Below are 18,199 nucleotides of genomic sequence, written 5' to 3'. Positions count from 1 at the left end.
TTGGTTGTGATCTTTCAAAGGTCACTGGAGTCAGGGAAAGCCCAGATGATTGGAAAATCACTGTTGTAATCCCCTTGTTCAAGAAAGGGTCAAAACAAAAGTTGGAAAATTATAGGCCGATTAGCTAAACCTCAGTTGTCATTCTAGAATCTCTCGTTAAGCATGAGATTACTAAATTCTTGGAAGTGCAGGGTTGGCTTAGAACAAGTCAGCATGGATTTAGTAAGGGGAGGTTGTGATTAAAAACCTGTTAGAATTCTTTGAAGAGGTAACAATTAGGTTACACCAGGGAAACCCAGTGTTTGTTATCTATCTAGACTTCCTAAAGGCCTTTGAAAGGTTGCCTCACTGAAGGCTGCTGAGTAAGACGAGGGCCCATGGTGTTCAAGGTGATCTACTGGCATGGATTGAGGATTGGCTGTCTGACAGAAGGCAAAGAGTTAGGATAAAAGGTTCTTTTTCGGAATGGCAGCCGGTGACAAGTGGTGTCCCGCAGGGTTTAGTACTGGGACCGCAGCTGTTCACTTTATATATTATTGATCTGGATGAAAGGACTGGGGGCATTCTGGTGAAATTTGCCAATGATACGAAGTTAGGTGGACAAGCAGGTAATACTGAGATGGTGGGGAGGCTGCAAAAGATTTAGATGGTTTAGGAGAGTGGTCCAGGAAATGGCTGATGAAATTCAATACGAGCAAATGCGAGGTCTTGTACTTTGGAAAAAAGAATACAGGCATGGACTATTTTCTAAATGGTGAGAAAATTGATAAAGCCAAAGTACAAAGAGATCTGAGAGTGCTAGTCCAGGATTCTCTAAAGGTTAACTTGCAGGTTGAGTCTGTGATTAAGAAAGTAAATGTAATGTTGTCATTTATCTCAAGAGGGTTGGAATATAAAAGCAGCAATGTGCTACTGAGACTTTATAAAGCTCTGGTTAGGCCCCATATCGAACGTGTCCAATTTTGAGCCCCACACCTCAGGAAGGACATACTGGCACTGGAGCGTGTCCAGCAGAGATTCACACAGATGATCCCTGGAATAGTAGGCCTAACATACGATGAACAGCTGAGGATCCTGGAATTGTACTCAATCAAGTTTAGAAGGAATTTTGAGGGAGATCTAATAGAAATTTACAAGATAATGCAAGGCCTAGAAAGGGTGGATGCTGGGAATTTGTTTCTGTTAGGTGGAGAGATTAGGACCTGTGGGCACAGCCATAGAATTAGAGGGGGTCAATTTAGAACAGAAATGAGGAGACATTTCTTCAGCCAGAGAGTGGTGGGCCTGTGGAATTCATTGCCACAGAGTGCAGTGGCGGCCGGGACGTTAAATGTCTTCAAGGCAGAGATTGATAAATTCTTGATCTCGCAAGGAATTAAGGGATACAGGAAGGATGTGGGTAAGTGGTGTTGAAATGCCCATCAGCCATGATTAAATGGCGGAGTGGACTCGATGGGCCAAATGGCCTTACTTCCACTCCTATGTCTTACGGTCTTAATTAGAAGTGGGTGGAGATAAAACCTCAGCAGATCGAGGCAGCTGAAGATACATGGAGAATTTGTTAAGTTAATTGTGTTTGAAAGCTTCCAGCTGAATAAATCTATATTGTGGATAAATAGTCCCTTTTTTTCATTACATACCAACAAAAGCTTAAAATGCTGTCAATAGGTCAGCACCAAGCAGTATCAAACAAACAAAAACAAGGTTTAGCAAGCTTTGGTGTGCTAATGTGGCGAGCACACATAAGCGCAAGAAGATACATTGGTAAAAGCCAGTGCCTGAGATATTTCAAGGGGGGGGTAATAATCTTATTGTAATATAAATGCTATTACTTATTTTGCTGATTTTGTGTGTTCCCTATTCATTAAATTACAGCTTGATGAACGTATTGTAATTCTAAATTCAGCATAGCCTGTAAGGCAGTCTTCTTTACTCACAATGGCTGAACTTTTCCCAGAGATGCCCATGACTGTTCAAGACAAAAAGATTTGGTTTGATGGTAAATCATTTCAGATGTGGGTGAACTGTCCAAGGAAGAGCAGAGAAAAGCTTGTGCAGAATCCAGAGAGGTAGAACATTAAGTTCTGTCTTGTGTTTGACATCAGGACAATTTCCTATTCTTGCCACAGTTCAGCCACCAAATGGATGGCCATGGCCTTAAATTCATCTCTCAACCTTCTCAACGCCACAGAATATTGATTCATTTTACTCAGCATTTTCTTGGACAAGGGTTATGGAATTGTATGATAGAACAGAATTTTGAACAATAGAGAGAGGCTGAATAGGCTGGGGCTATTTCCCTGGGGCGTAAGAGGCAGAGGGGTGTCTTTACAAGTGTTTATATAATCAGGAGGGGCATGGATAGGATGAATAGCCAAGGTAGGGGAGGGGAGTTCAAAACTAGAAGGCATAGGTTTAAAGTTAGAGGGGAAAGGTTCAAAAGGGACCTAAGGGGCAATTTTTTTCACACAGAGGGTGCTATGCATATGGAATGAACTGCCAGAGGAAGTGGTGCAGGCTGGTACAATTAGAACATTGAAAAGACATATAGATGGGTACATGAATAGGAAGGGTTTAGAAGGATATGGGTAAAGTACTAGTAAATGGGACTACATTAATTTAGGATTTCTGGTCAGCATGGACGACTTGAACCAAGGGTCTGTTTCTGTTCTGTACAACTCAATGGCTGTAATGCTTAATGATCTTTCCCTGCTTCAGCTGTAGGCTGCTCTGGCGGACGATGAGGTGTTGTTCCTTCAATTTGTGGTCTGATTGTTGTGGCAATGGAGGAGGCTAAGGATGGTCATGTCAGAAAGGGAATGGGAAGGAGCATTAAAATGGGCGGTGACTGGAAGGTCAGGTCGGCCCCTGCGAACCCAACTGACGTGCAAGGTGAAACGTTTACATTTGGTCTCCGATGTGGGACACAATATCCATTCCAGCAGGCTCCAGGCTGCCCACTGTGTAGGCGGCCCCTTGTACTTTCGCCCCACAATTACAGCGAAGGGTTAACGCAGAGAGGAATTCTGCACAGGATGTGACACTCAAAAAGGAGGACAAGTGACTTGGATCCCATTTCAGCTGGAATAACATTTCTCTGACATTGGCCAACTCACTTGAGCCTCAGTCTGTAGTGTCTTGTATGCGTGACGGCAGCAGCACAGATGTTTCGAGATGAAAATGTAAACAGGTTTTATCAGCAGCAATCCTCGGGCTGGCAAACATACAGAGGGTTGGAACTCCCTGGGAGGTGGGAGTGCTCACACTCTGACTCTTCCATCAGGGACCCCTGATATGGGGTGGGGTGGGGAGGGGAGCTGGGGGTAAAGCGCTCCTTATTAGTTTTGCGACTTCCCTGCACACATTGAAAAGACATCACGAAGCAACTAATCCGACAAGTAAGCCCCGGACATCACTCTGAGTGTGTGTGGGGGGAGGAGTTTCAAGGACAGACTGAAAGAAACAGCCATGATGAAAACTAATCCTTATTGGTGTTGAATTCCAGGCAGAACTTTTTCTCCATTTTATTTACAGCCAAAACAAAAAAAAAATGTACTCCATCAGACCCGGGGGGTGGGGGTAGAGAAAACAACTTTGGTCCTGATTTAAAACTTTTCCAGACGTTTGAGCGAACTGAACTCCCCCCCTTGCAAGTGAAATTGCAAAGCTCAGGTGAAACTGACGCAGGGTCACCTGTATCTTCAGGTAGACTGCCCCCTCCTCCATTCCCTCACGATCTCGCCGCTTATGAAGCACTGAAACACCCAGTAAGATTCACACTCCGGGCCTTACCTTCCCCTTGAGGTCGAGGACGAAAACAGCCGAGGCTGACATGATCCTCCGAGCAGCTCAAGAGCCAGCCAAGTTCCCAGTTGCCCGCAGGGTGCTGTCTGTCGCCTCGCCGTGGTTAGTCTTACTTGTTTCCGTATCCTCCGCGTCATGGACACCGACACCGACAGCTTTTGTAACTCCAGGCAACGGGAGCATGTAACGCACGGAACGGGGGGCGAACATCCGTCCGTGCCTCATCACAGCATATGAACATTCAAATACTGAACTGCACAGCACAGGGGGAATCGAGATGCTAGAACGCAGAGCCATGGCTGCATTAGATACAGACACAGTCAGTGACAACTCTGTGCACAAGACAGAGATGCCAATGTTGCTGTGAATATGGATGCTCCTTCCTGGCTTCTGCCCTTTAGTCCACCCCATTCCTCCTCACCCTTCCTAAGGGCATAAGTCTTAGGAGCAGAAATAGATCATTCAGCCAATTGAGTCTGCTTCCCATACAGAGTTATAGAGTTGTACACCACTTCGTCCTTGCCGACCAGATATCTTAAATTAATCTAATCCCATTTGCCTCTTATCCCTCTAAACGCTCCTTAACCATCCAGATGCCTTTTAAATGTCGTAACTGTAGTCATCTCCACACTTGCTGTGGAAACTCATATATATGCTTTGTGTGAAAAAGTTGCACCTCACCCTCACCTTAGGTTCCATTTAAATCTTTCCCCTCTCTCCTTAAAGCTGTGCCCTTTAGTTTTGGACCCCTACCCTGGGGAAAAGACCTTTGGCTAGTCACTATCCACACCCCTCATGATCTTATAAAACCCTATGAGGTCACTCCTCAACCTCTGATGCTCAGGGAGAAATAGCCCCAGCCTATTTAGCCGCTCCCTGTAGCTCAAACCCTCCAACCCTGGCAATCTCCTTGTAAGTCTTTTCTGAGCCTTTTCAAGTTTAACAACATCTTTCCTAAAGCAGGGAGACTAGAATTGAATGCAGTATTCCAATCGTGGCCTAACCAATGTCCTGTACAGCTGCAAAATGACCTCCCAACTCCTGTACTCAATGCACTGACCAATATAGGTAAGCATACCAAACATCATCTTCAATGTATTGGCTACCTATGATTCCACTTTGAAGAAACTATGAACCTGCACCCCAAGGTCTATTTATTTGGCAACACTCCCTAGGACCCCACCATTAAGTGTGTAAGTCCTGCCCTGACTTGACTTACCAAAATGTAACACCTCACATTTATCTAAATTAAACATCATCTGGCATTTCTTGGCCATCTTACTAACCATCCTCCTATATTCACATCCAAATCATTTCTATAACCGGCAACGAGCACTATTACATTCCACTTTCCTGTGTTTTCTCTGTAACACTTGATTGCTTTATTGATTAAAAATCTATTACATAATTAAATATGCCAAATGACCCAGCCTCAACATCCCTCTGTGGTAAAGAGTTCCACAGATTCATGACCTTCTGAAATAAGAAATTCTTCCTCATCGCTGTCTTGATTGGGTAACCTTATTCTGAGATTAGGCCCTTGGTCCTTGACTCTCCCACAGGGGGAAACATCTTCTTTCCCCATCGGTCCTTTCTCTCTGCCTCACCTCCTTTCACACCCTTCTCCCCATTGCTCTTGTGCTCCTCCTCCATACCCACTCTGCCCAGAGTGGCCAGCTCTCCTGTATTTTAAGGGATTGTCATAGAGATGTACAGCATGGAAACAGACCCTTCGGTCCAACCTGTCCATGCCAACCAGATATCCCATCCCTGCCTAGTCCCACCTGCCAGCACCCAGCCCATATCCCTCCAAACCCTTCCTATTCATTTACCCATCCAAATGCCTCTTAAATGTTGCAATTGTACCAGCCTCCACCACTTCCTCTGGCAGCTCATTTCATACATGTACCACCCTCTGTGTGAAAAAGTTGCCCCTTAGATCTCCTTTATATCTTTCCCCACTCACCCTCAACTCTCTGACACCAGGGAAAAGACTGCCCTATTGTCAAAGTGAAACAGTGTCATGTTCCTTAACGAACATCTTCTAAACCATACTTCCAGCATGTGACAGTCTCAGTTAAGTGACGTGAAAGGAGTATAAGTGACTTAGCCAACTGAGAAATGATCATGTTGTGATCAAGATAATGCATACATTTTGGGTGCTTTACATTCCCTGCTGAAATGGTTACCAGTATCACCTCCACTCCACCCTATCAAATCCCACAATTAAAGTGCCCATTATTTTATTTCATGGCAGTTAGTCATTCTGATTACATCCCTCCCCTGCTACCAAACCTTCTCAAATCTTCATCCCCTTCCCTCTCTGCTCTTTCTCCCTTTCCACTCGGCACCTCATCCTCATTCCTTTCCAATACTCATTCTCCTCTCTCTCCTCCTCCATCTGCCTATTTCTGTCCAATTCTTGTAACCCTCCCTCCAATCCTCATACTTCTCTCTCATTATACCTCCTTTCCATAACTCTTCCCCTCCACCCCTTCCCTCTGTTCCCTTCTCCTTCCCTTTGCTGCTCCTTTCCACTTCTAGTTGCCTCTCCTCATGGACTTTATCATTATTCACTGTCACATCTTCCTTCATTTTGCCTTCTTCCATCTCTCATTATTCCTTTGCATTTACCCATTCCCCCTTCTCCCTCTCCCTTTTTCCTTTCCTTTACCGTTTCACTCACCTCCCCATTCTTCCCTATTAATTTGCCTCTTTCCATTCTACCTTCTCCCTTCCACTTTGCAAAAGTGCTTCTTTCAGATGAAAGGTTAAATCTGTTGCTGTAAATGTTAACAATTCTGTTCTTTGTTTGAAGAAAAAAAAGAACATTTTCCTTGAGTTGTGACAACATTTCGCCCTCAAGTAATGTCATGAAAATGAGATCAACTCATCTCTGTTTATGAGATGCTGCTAGGACAGGGCGATTATATTTTCGAGGAAACCAACTGTGACGTGCTTTGATGTGACAGGATACTACATAAAAAGAGGACATATTATTGGTTTTATTTACTGAACATTGAATGCTGCAGTGAATATACTCAGCACATTGCAGTAGTTTCCATAATTTCAAAATCAGCAATAATCAATCACAGAATATTATTAGAATGCATCACAAATACAGGTCGTTGCATTATAATCACTTGTGTAAAACAGATTTATTTACATTTCCTAAATAAGATCATATTACTGGAGCTTTAATTTCCCATCTTGTCTCTATTTGTCTTCCAATATAACATACAACCTCTTGTTACAGCTTTCACATCTTATACCGTTGCAATATTACACTGACATGTCTTCTGCAGTGAGACACCACTACATTACTCAGATCTAAATGTTGTGTCAGACTGCTACAGTGATACATTAAAAAGTACAGTGTTTACAGTTGTGAAAAATAAGTCTTTTCCAATATCAATGTAATTTCACACTTCAATACGGTTGGGAATATGTTGTGCATGTGGAACTTGGAGTGTTAAACCCATCATTGTCTGCTTATTATCAAGGCCATGAACAGAATTTCTGGTTGGTTTTATCTTCTGATGGCTGAAATTGTTCCATAGAATTTAATTATCAACTGAAACATGACTTGCCATTGACCTATCTGTAGAAATGCCCATTTTGTACTTCTCTTCTGTAAAGGTAAAGTTGGATAGTCCTACTCTTTCATTAGAGAGAGAGAGAGAGAGAGAAACTAATAGTGGTTTAATATGAGGGTCACCACACCTTAGGCAAGGGGAGAAGTTGTGCCCTTCATAGTAACCTCAGATGGTGTGGGAATGGAATCAGCACTGTTAACATTGCTTTACAACACAAATTAGCTGCCTAGCTAACAAAGTTAACTGATCCCAATCATTGATCTAATTTCCACTCAAACTTTGCTTTGTTTGGTCACTTACACTTTTTTAAAATCTGCTCCCAGAAATAGCTACTCATCTTTCAAATGGGCACATTATAGCCTTCTAGATTCAATGTTGTGTTGAACAATTTCAAATCCTAACCACCTCTCCTATTTTTAGCTTTTTTCTTTTTCATAGTACCATTCCTTTTTCCTTTGCATTGTCATTTTCTTTTGCAATTTAATCTCTCCCCACCTTCCATCCTCTGCCAGAGCTTTGCTCTTGTTCTTTCCTCCTCTCCCTCCTTTTTCTGCCCTGTGTACAGCTGTTACACCTCTAACTCTTGCCAGTTCTAAAGGTTCAGCTTTGTGTCTCTTCCCCACAGAAGCTGCAGCATTGGCTGCACATTTCCAGCATTTTCTATTTACATTTCAGATTTCCAATATCTGCTGAATTTTTTTTCTGTTTGAAATAATGGCCAAGGATATTAATCCAGCTTCAGAGAGTTGGAATGCTGTAGAAATTAAAGCAAAGCTGCAGACTTGTGAACTCTGACTGATTGCCTCAGCTATGTTTATTTTTTTAACTAAATCCTACAACATTAGTGGCAATATATTTGTGTTTCTGCATGAGATTAACCTCCAAGATTGCTTTCAGAAATAACAAAACACCCTACGCTTTTTTCTTTTATTTTGCCTGCTTGTGGAGCTTGCACTGAAACTGATCTATTTCACTATTTTAGTTGGATTTAGCCTCCTCTGTATTGGTAATAATTAAGCGTAGCATCTAAACTTTTGCAACGTTCAATTTCCCACATGAGGCGAAATGAAAATACAGCTAAGTGACACTTTGCTGTTCATCTGTTTAAAGTACCAGTGGGCTGGTGTCTGTTACATAATGTAAAAGTCCAATGGTAGCCTTTTTGGATGGTTATTTAATCTCCAGTCCAGCCTGCTCTCTCAGACAACCATAAACTGCCAATGTTAACGTTGAATGATAGCTGAAAAATATGGTCTGAAATAATGCCCCACTTCAGCTATTACATTGTTGACTTATTTCCAACAGAATGGATGAACTGATAGCCCACTGAGATTAGGATTTCCACAGCTAGTAATATTACAAATTTAATGTAATTCCATAGAAGGACTTTCTGAAAGTTCATTAATAAGTTATTAAGAAGTTTTAACAAACAATGGACTGTTTGTTGGTCATTTTACTACCAGGTATCGGGGAGTGGAAAAATAATTAAATCTGGAGAGATTGAGAATTAACTTCTAATTTTTTTCTTTAAATAATGATTAGTCCAATTAATATATCCTCAACAGTCATTTTTCTAATTATGACATGCATGTTTCATTTAGTCCTAGGCATTTTTCAAATTTCAATGGCTTAACTACATTTTTCCTTAAATACTATGTACCATCATTGCTTATGGGATGTTTTAAAGTCACGAAAAATATAAAAGTAATTTGTTTTCCTCATCCACAGGCATTTGAAATCTTCTCTTATATTCTTCTGTGAGTATTAGAAGGTGTATAGGAACAGCAGTAGGCCATTCAGCCCCTCAAACCTGTTCCACCATTCACTGAAGACATGGTTGATCTGTGACCTAACCTCTCCCCACCCTTGCCTCATATCTCTTAATATTTTTGATTAACAAAAATCTTAGGTTTAAAATTAACTAACAATCTAGCACCAAGCACCAATTACACAGTGAGGCCCAAAACTTTATCAGTTTATGCCTAGAAGTATTTCCTAATTCTATCCTGAGTATAAAAGCCAGTATTCTATTTTGATTATGTTCTTGCTTCCCATTCATGCCAACGATCTAGGTAACTTGACCCTCTAAGTTTCTTTGCATCCCAGTGTTGCTATCAGTTGTTTGCCATTCATAAACATTCCTTCTTAGATCCAAAATGGGTGATCGCACAGTTGTCTCCAATTAAATCTATTCACTTAACTATCAACATTTTTCAGTGTTAAGTTACTTTCTAATCAATGTTTTCAGAGATATTATTATACACCGCTGGGGCAGATTGGAAATGAACTTGAACCTCCTGGCTCAGAAGTATGGATACTGCCAGTGCACCACAAGATCCATTATTTATGAGCCAAGATATTTTTTAATCAACCTGTCCAGAGATTTTACGTCACACTTCTGAAGTAGGTGGAGCTCAACTTCCGGATTCCTGGCTCAGAGATAGCGACATTACCATGGTTTGATCTACATTTCTTGCAACATTGACTATTTCCATGTCTTCAGTAAATTTGGATATGTAGCTTTTAAACTCATCAATTAACAAAATAGTGAAACCAGTGAGAAGTTGAAACACTAAGGCAAAATCTTGTAGGACACCACTCATAATATTCCACCAATTAGGCGACCTGGCCATTATCCCTAATCTCTGACTCTTGATGTTCAGATAATTACAGCATAAGGTCAATACTTTTCCTTCAGTTCTTTGAGATTCAACTCAAACTAATTCACTCTTGCAATGAACTTTTTTCAAATGTCTTCTGGAAAGCCATATAAATAAGATCCATTAACAATCCCCAGTCTGTTACTTCAGTCTCCATTTCAAAATGTTCATTCAGATTTTTTGATCTTGATCTCCCTTTTATAAAGCCTCATAGCTCTCTCTGATCAGTTACGAATTTTCGAGGTATTTAGTCACCCTATCCATAATTACAATCGCAAATTTTCTATTAATGGATGTTAGGCTAAACTACCTTTATTTCTCCAGTTTTCTTTTTATCATATTTAATAAAATTGCAGTGTGTGATATTTTCCAATCTAAAGGAAGGCATCGGGATCAAGAGAAATTCAGAAAAGTAGTTTAAACATCTGCATTATCCTTGGCTATTTCTTTTACACAGTGGGACAGAAACCTATCTGATCCTTGTGATATTTAATGTTATTCACACACAAGCATGTGAATTACTGAGCAGGAATAGGCCATTTAGCCCTTTAAGCTTGCTCTACCATTTAATAAGATTATGGCTGATCTAATTGTAACCATAACTCTACATTTCCACCTAATCCCAAATGCCTTTCATTGCCTTGCTTACCAAGAATCTATCTATATCAGCCTCAAAAATATTCAAAAACTCTACTTCACAACCCTTTGATTTAGTATTATATGAATGCCATTTGGAAATCTAAATACAGTACATCCATGAATTCTAATTTACAGCACATTACTTCTTTAAAGAGCTGAATAAATTGATAAAACACAATTTCCTTTTCTCCACATGATGCTGACTGTTTGATTACTTTGAATTTTTCTAAGTGCCCTGCTACAACTTCTTTAATAATAGATTCTAACATTTCCTTATGACAGATGTTAAGCTAACTGGTTTGTCATATCCTTTTTTTTATCTCCCCTCCCATGCAAAATATCTTCTCAATTCATCTCCTTAGTTTCCATTATTAATTCCCCAGACTGATATTGTATATGAGCAAAGTTCATTTTGTTAACTCCTTTCCTCTTCGTGGATGCATTATCTGTTTTTATATTTCTAGTTAGCTTTCTGTCATCACTTTTTAAAAATGTTCTGTTCAATCTTCTGGCCTGGTACACACCTTTGCATAATTAACCACTTTTTATTTCATAATATCCTTAACTTTTTTGGTTAATCATGGATAGTGATTGCAATTACTTTTGGAATGTAAAAATGAGTAGTAGAAATAGACCATTCAGCCCTCAAGCCTTCTCTACCATTCAATATGATCATGTCTGATCCTCTAAATTAATGCAATATTCCTGCTTTCCCTTCATTCCTCTTGATGGCTTTAAAATCTTTAAAAAATCCTATTTCTTTCTTGAATATATGCAATTACTTGGCCACCACAACCTTCTATGGTAAAACAATTCCACACGTTCACTACCCTTTGATTGAAGAATCTTTTCCTAATCTCAGTCCTAAATGGTCTACCATGTATCCTGAGACTGCATCCTTTCAGAAAACATCTTCCCTGCATCTAATGTGTCCAGCTCCAGCCCTCCTATAGTTTTATACATATCGATCAGATCTTCTTTCATCCTTCTAAATTCTACTGAACACAGACTCAGTCAAATCAATCCCCCTTGTAGGACAGTCCTGCCAGATGTATTATTTATTCATGGGATGAGGATATCTCTGGGTAAGCCCAGAATTGATTGCCCATTCCCAATTGCCCAGAAGGCAGTTAAGAGTCAACCACATTGCAGCGAGTCTGAAGAAAATGTAGGTCCAGACCAGGTAAGGATGACAGTTTATGTCCCTAAAGGACATCAGTAAACCAAATGAGTTTTTCCAATAATGGACGATGGTTTCATGGTCATCATTAACTCTTAATTCCAGATTTTGATTGAATTCAAATTCCACATCTGCCATGTGGGATTTTTACCCGGGTCCCTAGAATATTACCAGGGTCTCTGGATTAACATTCCAGGGATATTGCCTCCCAGTCCTCAGTGGAAACCTTGTGAACCCCCACTGCACTCTCTCAATGGTAAGTATATATTTTCTTAGTTAGTGAAACCAAAACCACATGAGATTCAGGTACAATGTTACCAAGATGCCGGGTAACTTTAGTTAAATATCCCTACTTCTAAACTAAATTCTCCTGCAATGCAAGTTAATGTACCATTTGCCTTCCTAATTACTTGCTGTCTACTTTCATTGCCTGTTATACAAAGACATCCATTACCCTCAATATATCACCATTTAAATAATAATCTGCTTTTCTATTTTTCATAGCAAAGTGTATAACTTAACATTTAGCCGCATTTTACTGCATCTGCTATGTGTTTGCTCACCCACACAACTTGTATAAATTACCTTGAAGCTTCCTTGTACCCTCTTCACAACTGGAGTCCAGTTTTATGTCATAGAGTCATACTGCTTAGAAACAGACCCTTCAGCCCAACTCATCCAAGTCAATCCTTGTAAATCTTTTTTGCACCCTTACCAGTTTAATTTCACCCTTTCTATTGAAGCGCAACCAGATGGACACACAGTACTCCAAATGTGGCCTTACCAGGCGTAATATGACATCCTAATACCTGTACTCAATGCTCTGATCGATGAAAGCAAGCATGTCAAACATCTTCTTCACCCCCTGTCTACTTGTGATGCTACTTTAAAGGAACTATATACTTGTACCCCTCAGTCTCTCTATTCGACAATAGTCCCCAAGCCCTACCATTAACTGCGTAAGTCCTGCCCTGATTTGTCTTACCAAAATGTAACACCTCGCATAGACTAAACTCCATCTTCCATTCCTCAGCCTACTGGCCCAATTGATCAGGATTCCATCGTACTCTTAGATAACCTTCTTCACTGTCCACTATGCCACCAATTTTGATGTCATCTGTAATCTTACTAACCATGCTTTCTATATTCTCATCCAAGTCATTTACATAAATGATGATTAACAGTGGATCCAGCACCTGTCATTTAGGCTCACCACTGGTCAGCCTCCAGGCTGAACAAGAACCCTCTACACCTCTCTCTGTCTCCTGCTGTCAAGCCAATTTTGTATCCAATTTGCTAGCCCTGCCTGGATCCCACGTCATCTAAACTTACCATGCAAAACCTTGTCAAAGTCCATGTCAACAAAGTCTACTACTCTGCCTTCATCCACCTTCTTGGTTACCTCTTCAAACTTGGAAATGATGCATTTGGTTCCCTGATCCAAGTCATTTACATAGATTGTAGCTAGCTGAGGCCCAAGAACTGATCCTTATGGTACAACACTTATAACTGCCTACCATTTATTCACATTCTCTCACCTTAATTTCTCACTGAAATATATTAATACTGTCTATTCTGAAATATTCCCTTTAATATCTGCAATTGCATCTCTTTTGACCTAACCCTTTGTCTAGTGTAGAGTTCACTTTAGCCAGATTTGTTTTCTTGCCTTCAGAACTGTTCTTGTTTAAGTTTAAAATTTTAGTCTTGGACCCAAACGTCCCTCCTTCAAACTGAATGCATTTTATAGTATGATCACAGCAATCCAGGGGCACATTTACTATGTGGTCATTGATTAATCCTCTCTTGTTGCATAATATCTATGGCTGCTGTCTAGTTGACCCTATATATTGTTCTAAGGAACCATCATCAAAACATTTTATGAATTTCTCTTCGAGGCTATGTTTGCCCATCTGATTTTTGTAGTCTGTATGTTGATTGGCATCCCCAATGATTATCACTGTACATTACTGAAAACTCCTAATAATTCTTCCTTTACACTCCACCCTATCATTTTGTTACTTTTCAGGAGCCTGTATATCATCATAGGTCTTTCCTTTGTCAATGCTCACCTCAACACAAACTACTTCCACTTCCTGGTTTTCAAAGCTTTGATCTCCACTCTTGTGCTGATGCACCTATTAACTAACAGAGACACCCACCACCTTTTTTCAGATTCCTGCCTATCATACATGTCCCATACCTTTCAAGATTCACATCCCAATCAATGTTGTGCCGTAACCATGCCTCTGTAATGGCTATCAGATTGTAGTTCTTTATTTCTATTTGAGTTATCAGTTCATTTGTTCTAAATGCTAAGTGCAATCAGATATAGTGTGATGAAAGCATGGCTTTAAGAGAGTATTTTGTCCTGAGTTTTTTGAAGAGCGGTTTTAAGACAGAGGTGGACAGCTATCTGTTCAAAGTCTATAAAGTTAACAGTTTGTGAGGCCTTGGGTTATTTTTAAATTTGGAACAATGGAAGCAGCATTGGGTGGAGTCAGGCTCCCACAGAAGGGTTTAGTTTAGCTTTCAGTAGTTGTTGGGGTTTTGAAGCAGCCCTGCTACAGCAAAACACTTGAGCTCTCTCTCTCTGCCAGAATTTTCTCTTGGTGTTCTTTCCTCCTGAACTGGAGAAATATTTCATATGAGACAATGATGTTGTTGATGTACACGTGGAGGAATATTGCCTGCTGAGTAATTTTACCATGCTCATATTTTGAGTGGCCTGACTCCATAATAATCAAAAAGTAAAAAACTGTTATCTGTTGTCAAGCTGAAATAAATTCTGGAAAAATTCAGTTCTCTATCTTTTCAACCATTCATCCATATCTTGTTTCCCTTAAGCACTTTACATGCCATTCAGTTTCCATTGTAGGGGTGTATGCACTTTCCCACAGGCCGGAAACCCTATAACTTGATATGAGTGCTGCTGTGCTAAACTGCACCAACCTCTCACTTAAATATTTTCCAATATTGTTCCTCTGATTATCCGTTAACTTTTTCTTCCAATTTGGCTATGTTAAATCATCTCTCATTCTATATTAGTTTGCTCAACTCCCACCAACCTCTGACCTTGTAGATTCCTTCTCTGCATTAATGTTACACAGAATTTACAGTGCAGAACCATTCACTGCGGGCAATTTGCTAATGTTTATGCTGAATGTGAGTTCCTCTCTTTGTGTTTCACTTAAACTCTATGCACGTTGCTTTCTGTTCCTTTCTCACTCGTGTGCTTTCCAGTTTCCTTTTAAATCCATCTATTTTATTCATCTTTACTACTCCTTGGATTCCCTTATGTGTCTCACTTACAATCCCACTCCACTGTCCCTGACCACAGACCAGATCAACTGAACAGTGAAGCTGCTTCAACACATCGAAGCAATGCTCCCTCACCCTGTGATCTCACAGTTCCACATGCTTAACATTCTCTTGTGAAATTCTGTGGATCTCCAACCCACACTCCCACCTTTCCTCTCCCTGTATATGTTTTATTCTTTCATGGGGTGTGGGCAGCACTGGCTAAGCTAGCATTTGTTGCTTAGCCCTAATAATTTTGAGAAGGTGATAGTGAAATGTCTTCTTAAACACTATGGAATGAATGGTTATTTACTCTTAAAACATAATAAAAAATCTTGAAAAATTGAACAAATTGGTACAATATTCAACTGATGTGAAAATTCTATCAAACCCTTTAGAATTGCACAGGGTTCACTGTTGAAAACATTGCTTTGAGGAAAGAAGATTCTCCTGAATTCACTTTTTTTTTACATTTAAGGTATTTATTTAGCTTCTACCACAAATAGAAACTTCTTTTTAATCTGCATTTTCCCATTCTTCCTGTTGCTAACCAGTTCCGAATCATTAATCAGGAGTATTCAACATTATATGCTTAACTGTATGATGTCCCAGAAAACAGTCTTGAACTTTTTTTTTAATTTTGCCTGCATTTTACTTACAATATTCTTTCCTGCTTAATGTTGACACCTTCTCTGTAGATCCCCACATATTCTTTATCTCTTTTGTTCAGTTCCCTGTTCAGCCGTGGACAAAGACGAATTTCAGTTAGAGCAACCACATTTTATTCTTACAGCAACAACAAAAACGCCATTTGGAATTAAGTAACTTTAACATAGAGGCTTAGGTATGAAATTCCTCAACCAGCCTCCAATTGAAGGATGAAGGGAAGAGTAATCTTCAGACAATCTCACCAAGCAACAGCTTGCGGATAAGAAGGGGAGAAGGAAGAGACCACTGTGGTATTTGAGGTGTAATAGTTTAGTTATAGGAAGACCAAAACACTATAAGATATAGGAGCAGAAAGAGGTCATTCAGCCCATCGACTCCACTCTGCCATTCAATCTGCTGATATGTTTCTCAACCCCATTCTGCTGCCTTCTCCCTGTAACCCTTGATTCCCTTACTAATCAAGAATCTATCTATCTATGTCTTAAGTCACTCACTGACCTGACCTCGAACAGTCTTCTGCAGCAATGAGTTCCACGGATTCACCATCCTCTGGCTGAAGAAATGCCTCCTCATCTTAATTCTAGCAGGTCATCCCTTCAGTATGAGGCTGCGTCCCCCAGGTCCTAGTCTCTCCTGCTAGTGGAAACATTTTCTTCACATGCACTCTATCCAGGCCTCTCAATATGAGCAGGTTATGGAAGATAAGCAATTAATTGAGACACTTTGGCTATGATTGGATTAGGTATTTTACTACAATTTTTTTTCCCTTTCCCTAGTTTCATGTCTCACACCTCATACATTAGCAGACACACATTTTGGTCTTTTATTCTCTTCACTACTGGTACTTTCCACACTATTTCAATTTTATATTGCTACACTTCTGTATTTTCCCTCAAAGACAAATCTCACAATTTTGCCTTCCGTTCAAAAGTGCAGTCATCCAATTGTGCAGTTCTCGCTCTCATAATACAGAGGTTTTTAGCAACTAATATATGTCTCAATTAGAGGGAGTATTTTTAAATTCCTATTTAATGTGGAAGAGTTTGGATCTCTGACCAATTCTCTGGGGAGAGGAGTATGTACAGGCATTGCATTGTTTTGAAGATATGGACAAGTTAAAGCAAAGGGTTATTTTGGTCATGAGAATGTTAACTTGACCTTTCCATCATTATGATGCTGATGAATCTGTTGCCAGTTTGCTGAATTTTCTATTTTTCTTCCTAAATCCAACATTTACATTTGTTTTTCTTATGAACAGTAAAGAGAACATTTTCAATGACATTCAGGAATAACCTTTGGCTATCACATGTAATGAAGAGAGAGAAAAGACCTGGGAGTCTTGTTAGAAATATGTTGGCCTTTCTTAAAATAGTGCATACCCTGAATAACAGAGCAGTTTGATAGAGTTTGAGGTGGCACCCTGTTGAATGTTCCTCTTAAATGGAAATGTGTATATCCGGTTCATCTTCAGCTTTCACTTCTGTTTGAATGTAATTGTCCTCAATGTATCCATCATCTTCATCTAGACCATGAGGATACATCGTTCTATCTCTGATGTTCTCCATCTCATTACTGCGTGGCATATTCGCACTAAATGTGTCATGGTCTTGGCTGATGGCGTCATGCTCTGGTAGCAGCTGGTGACTGTAGCTGGTGAGGTATTTGTGAAAGAGTTTAAATTTTGCACCGATTGCAATTAAGGCTGAGAAGGCGATAGCAATGACCAAAACCCCAACAAGATAGTACCACTCCTTGCCGCCTTCTGTTTGTGGTGCATCTGAAGCTGGAAGTTTCAATAAAGTAACGTTAATAAAATATTAAATTACATGCACACCAATCCATGTTCATGTGTTGACTTTGAAGAAACGTTTGTCTTAGTTTAGCATGAAAGCTGTACAGAACAATATACGTAATAACATTGAGTACAACACCACTGACTATAATATGAAAATCTGTATGTGATGTATTTTTGTCAATTACATAAATGATTTGGATGTGAGCATAAGAGGTACAGTTAACAAATTTGCAGGTGACACCAACATTGGAGGTGTAATGTACAGCAAAGAGGATTACATCAGATTACAACAGGATCTTGACCAGATGGGCCAATGGGCTGAGAAGTGGCAGATGGAGTTTAATTCAGATAAATGCGAAGTGCTGCATTTTGGGAAAGCAAACCTTAGCAGGACTTATGTGTTGCTGAACAAAGAGACCTTGGAGTGCAGGTTCATAGCTCCTTGAAAGTGGAGTCACAGGTAGATAGGATAGTGAAGAAGGCAAAAACAATGACTGCAGATGCTGGAATCCAGATTCTGGATTAGTGGTGCTGGAAAAGCACAGCAGTTCAGGCA

The 18,199-nt window shown here is 40.0% G+C and overlaps 2 protein-coding genes across 3 annotated transcripts in view; both read right to left on the bottom strand.

Moving 5' to 3' along the window:
- The window catches only part of LOC140480029 (AP-1 complex subunit mu-1-like), a 72,963-nt gene extending 69,009 nt beyond the window's left edge, over positions 1-3,954 (bottom strand). Inside the window, exon 1 of the mRNA XM_072574563.1 lies at positions 3,793-3,954. Within this exon, the coding sequence (XP_072430664.1) occupies positions 3,793-3,834 (42 nt within the window). The 5' untranslated portion in view covers positions 3,835-3,954. The remainder of the gene's footprint in view (positions 1-3,792) is intronic.
- A 2,844-nt stretch (positions 3,955-6,798) lies between these two features.
- The window catches only part of c7h1orf210 (chromosome 7 C1orf210 homolog), a 70,005-nt gene continuing 58,604 nt past the window's right edge, over positions 6,799-18,199 (bottom strand). For both annotated transcript variants that reach the window (XM_072574562.1, XM_072574561.1), the window contains exon 5: positions 6,799-17,631. In XM_072574562.1, coding sequence (XP_072430663.1) covers positions 17,285-17,631 — 347 coding nt within the window. In that variant the 3' untranslated portion in view covers positions 6,799-17,284. The remainder of the gene's footprint in view (positions 17,632-18,199) is intronic.

Source organism: Chiloscyllium punctatum, chromosome 7, assembly GCF_047496795.1.
Source record: "Chiloscyllium punctatum isolate Juve2018m chromosome 7, sChiPun1.3, whole genome shotgun sequence".
Classification (NCBI taxonomy): Eukaryota; Metazoa; Chordata; class Chondrichthyes; order Orectolobiformes; family Hemiscylliidae; genus Chiloscyllium; species Chiloscyllium punctatum.
Note: the sequence above shows the minus strand (reverse complement) of the source record. Positions and strands in the feature narration are given on the sequence as shown.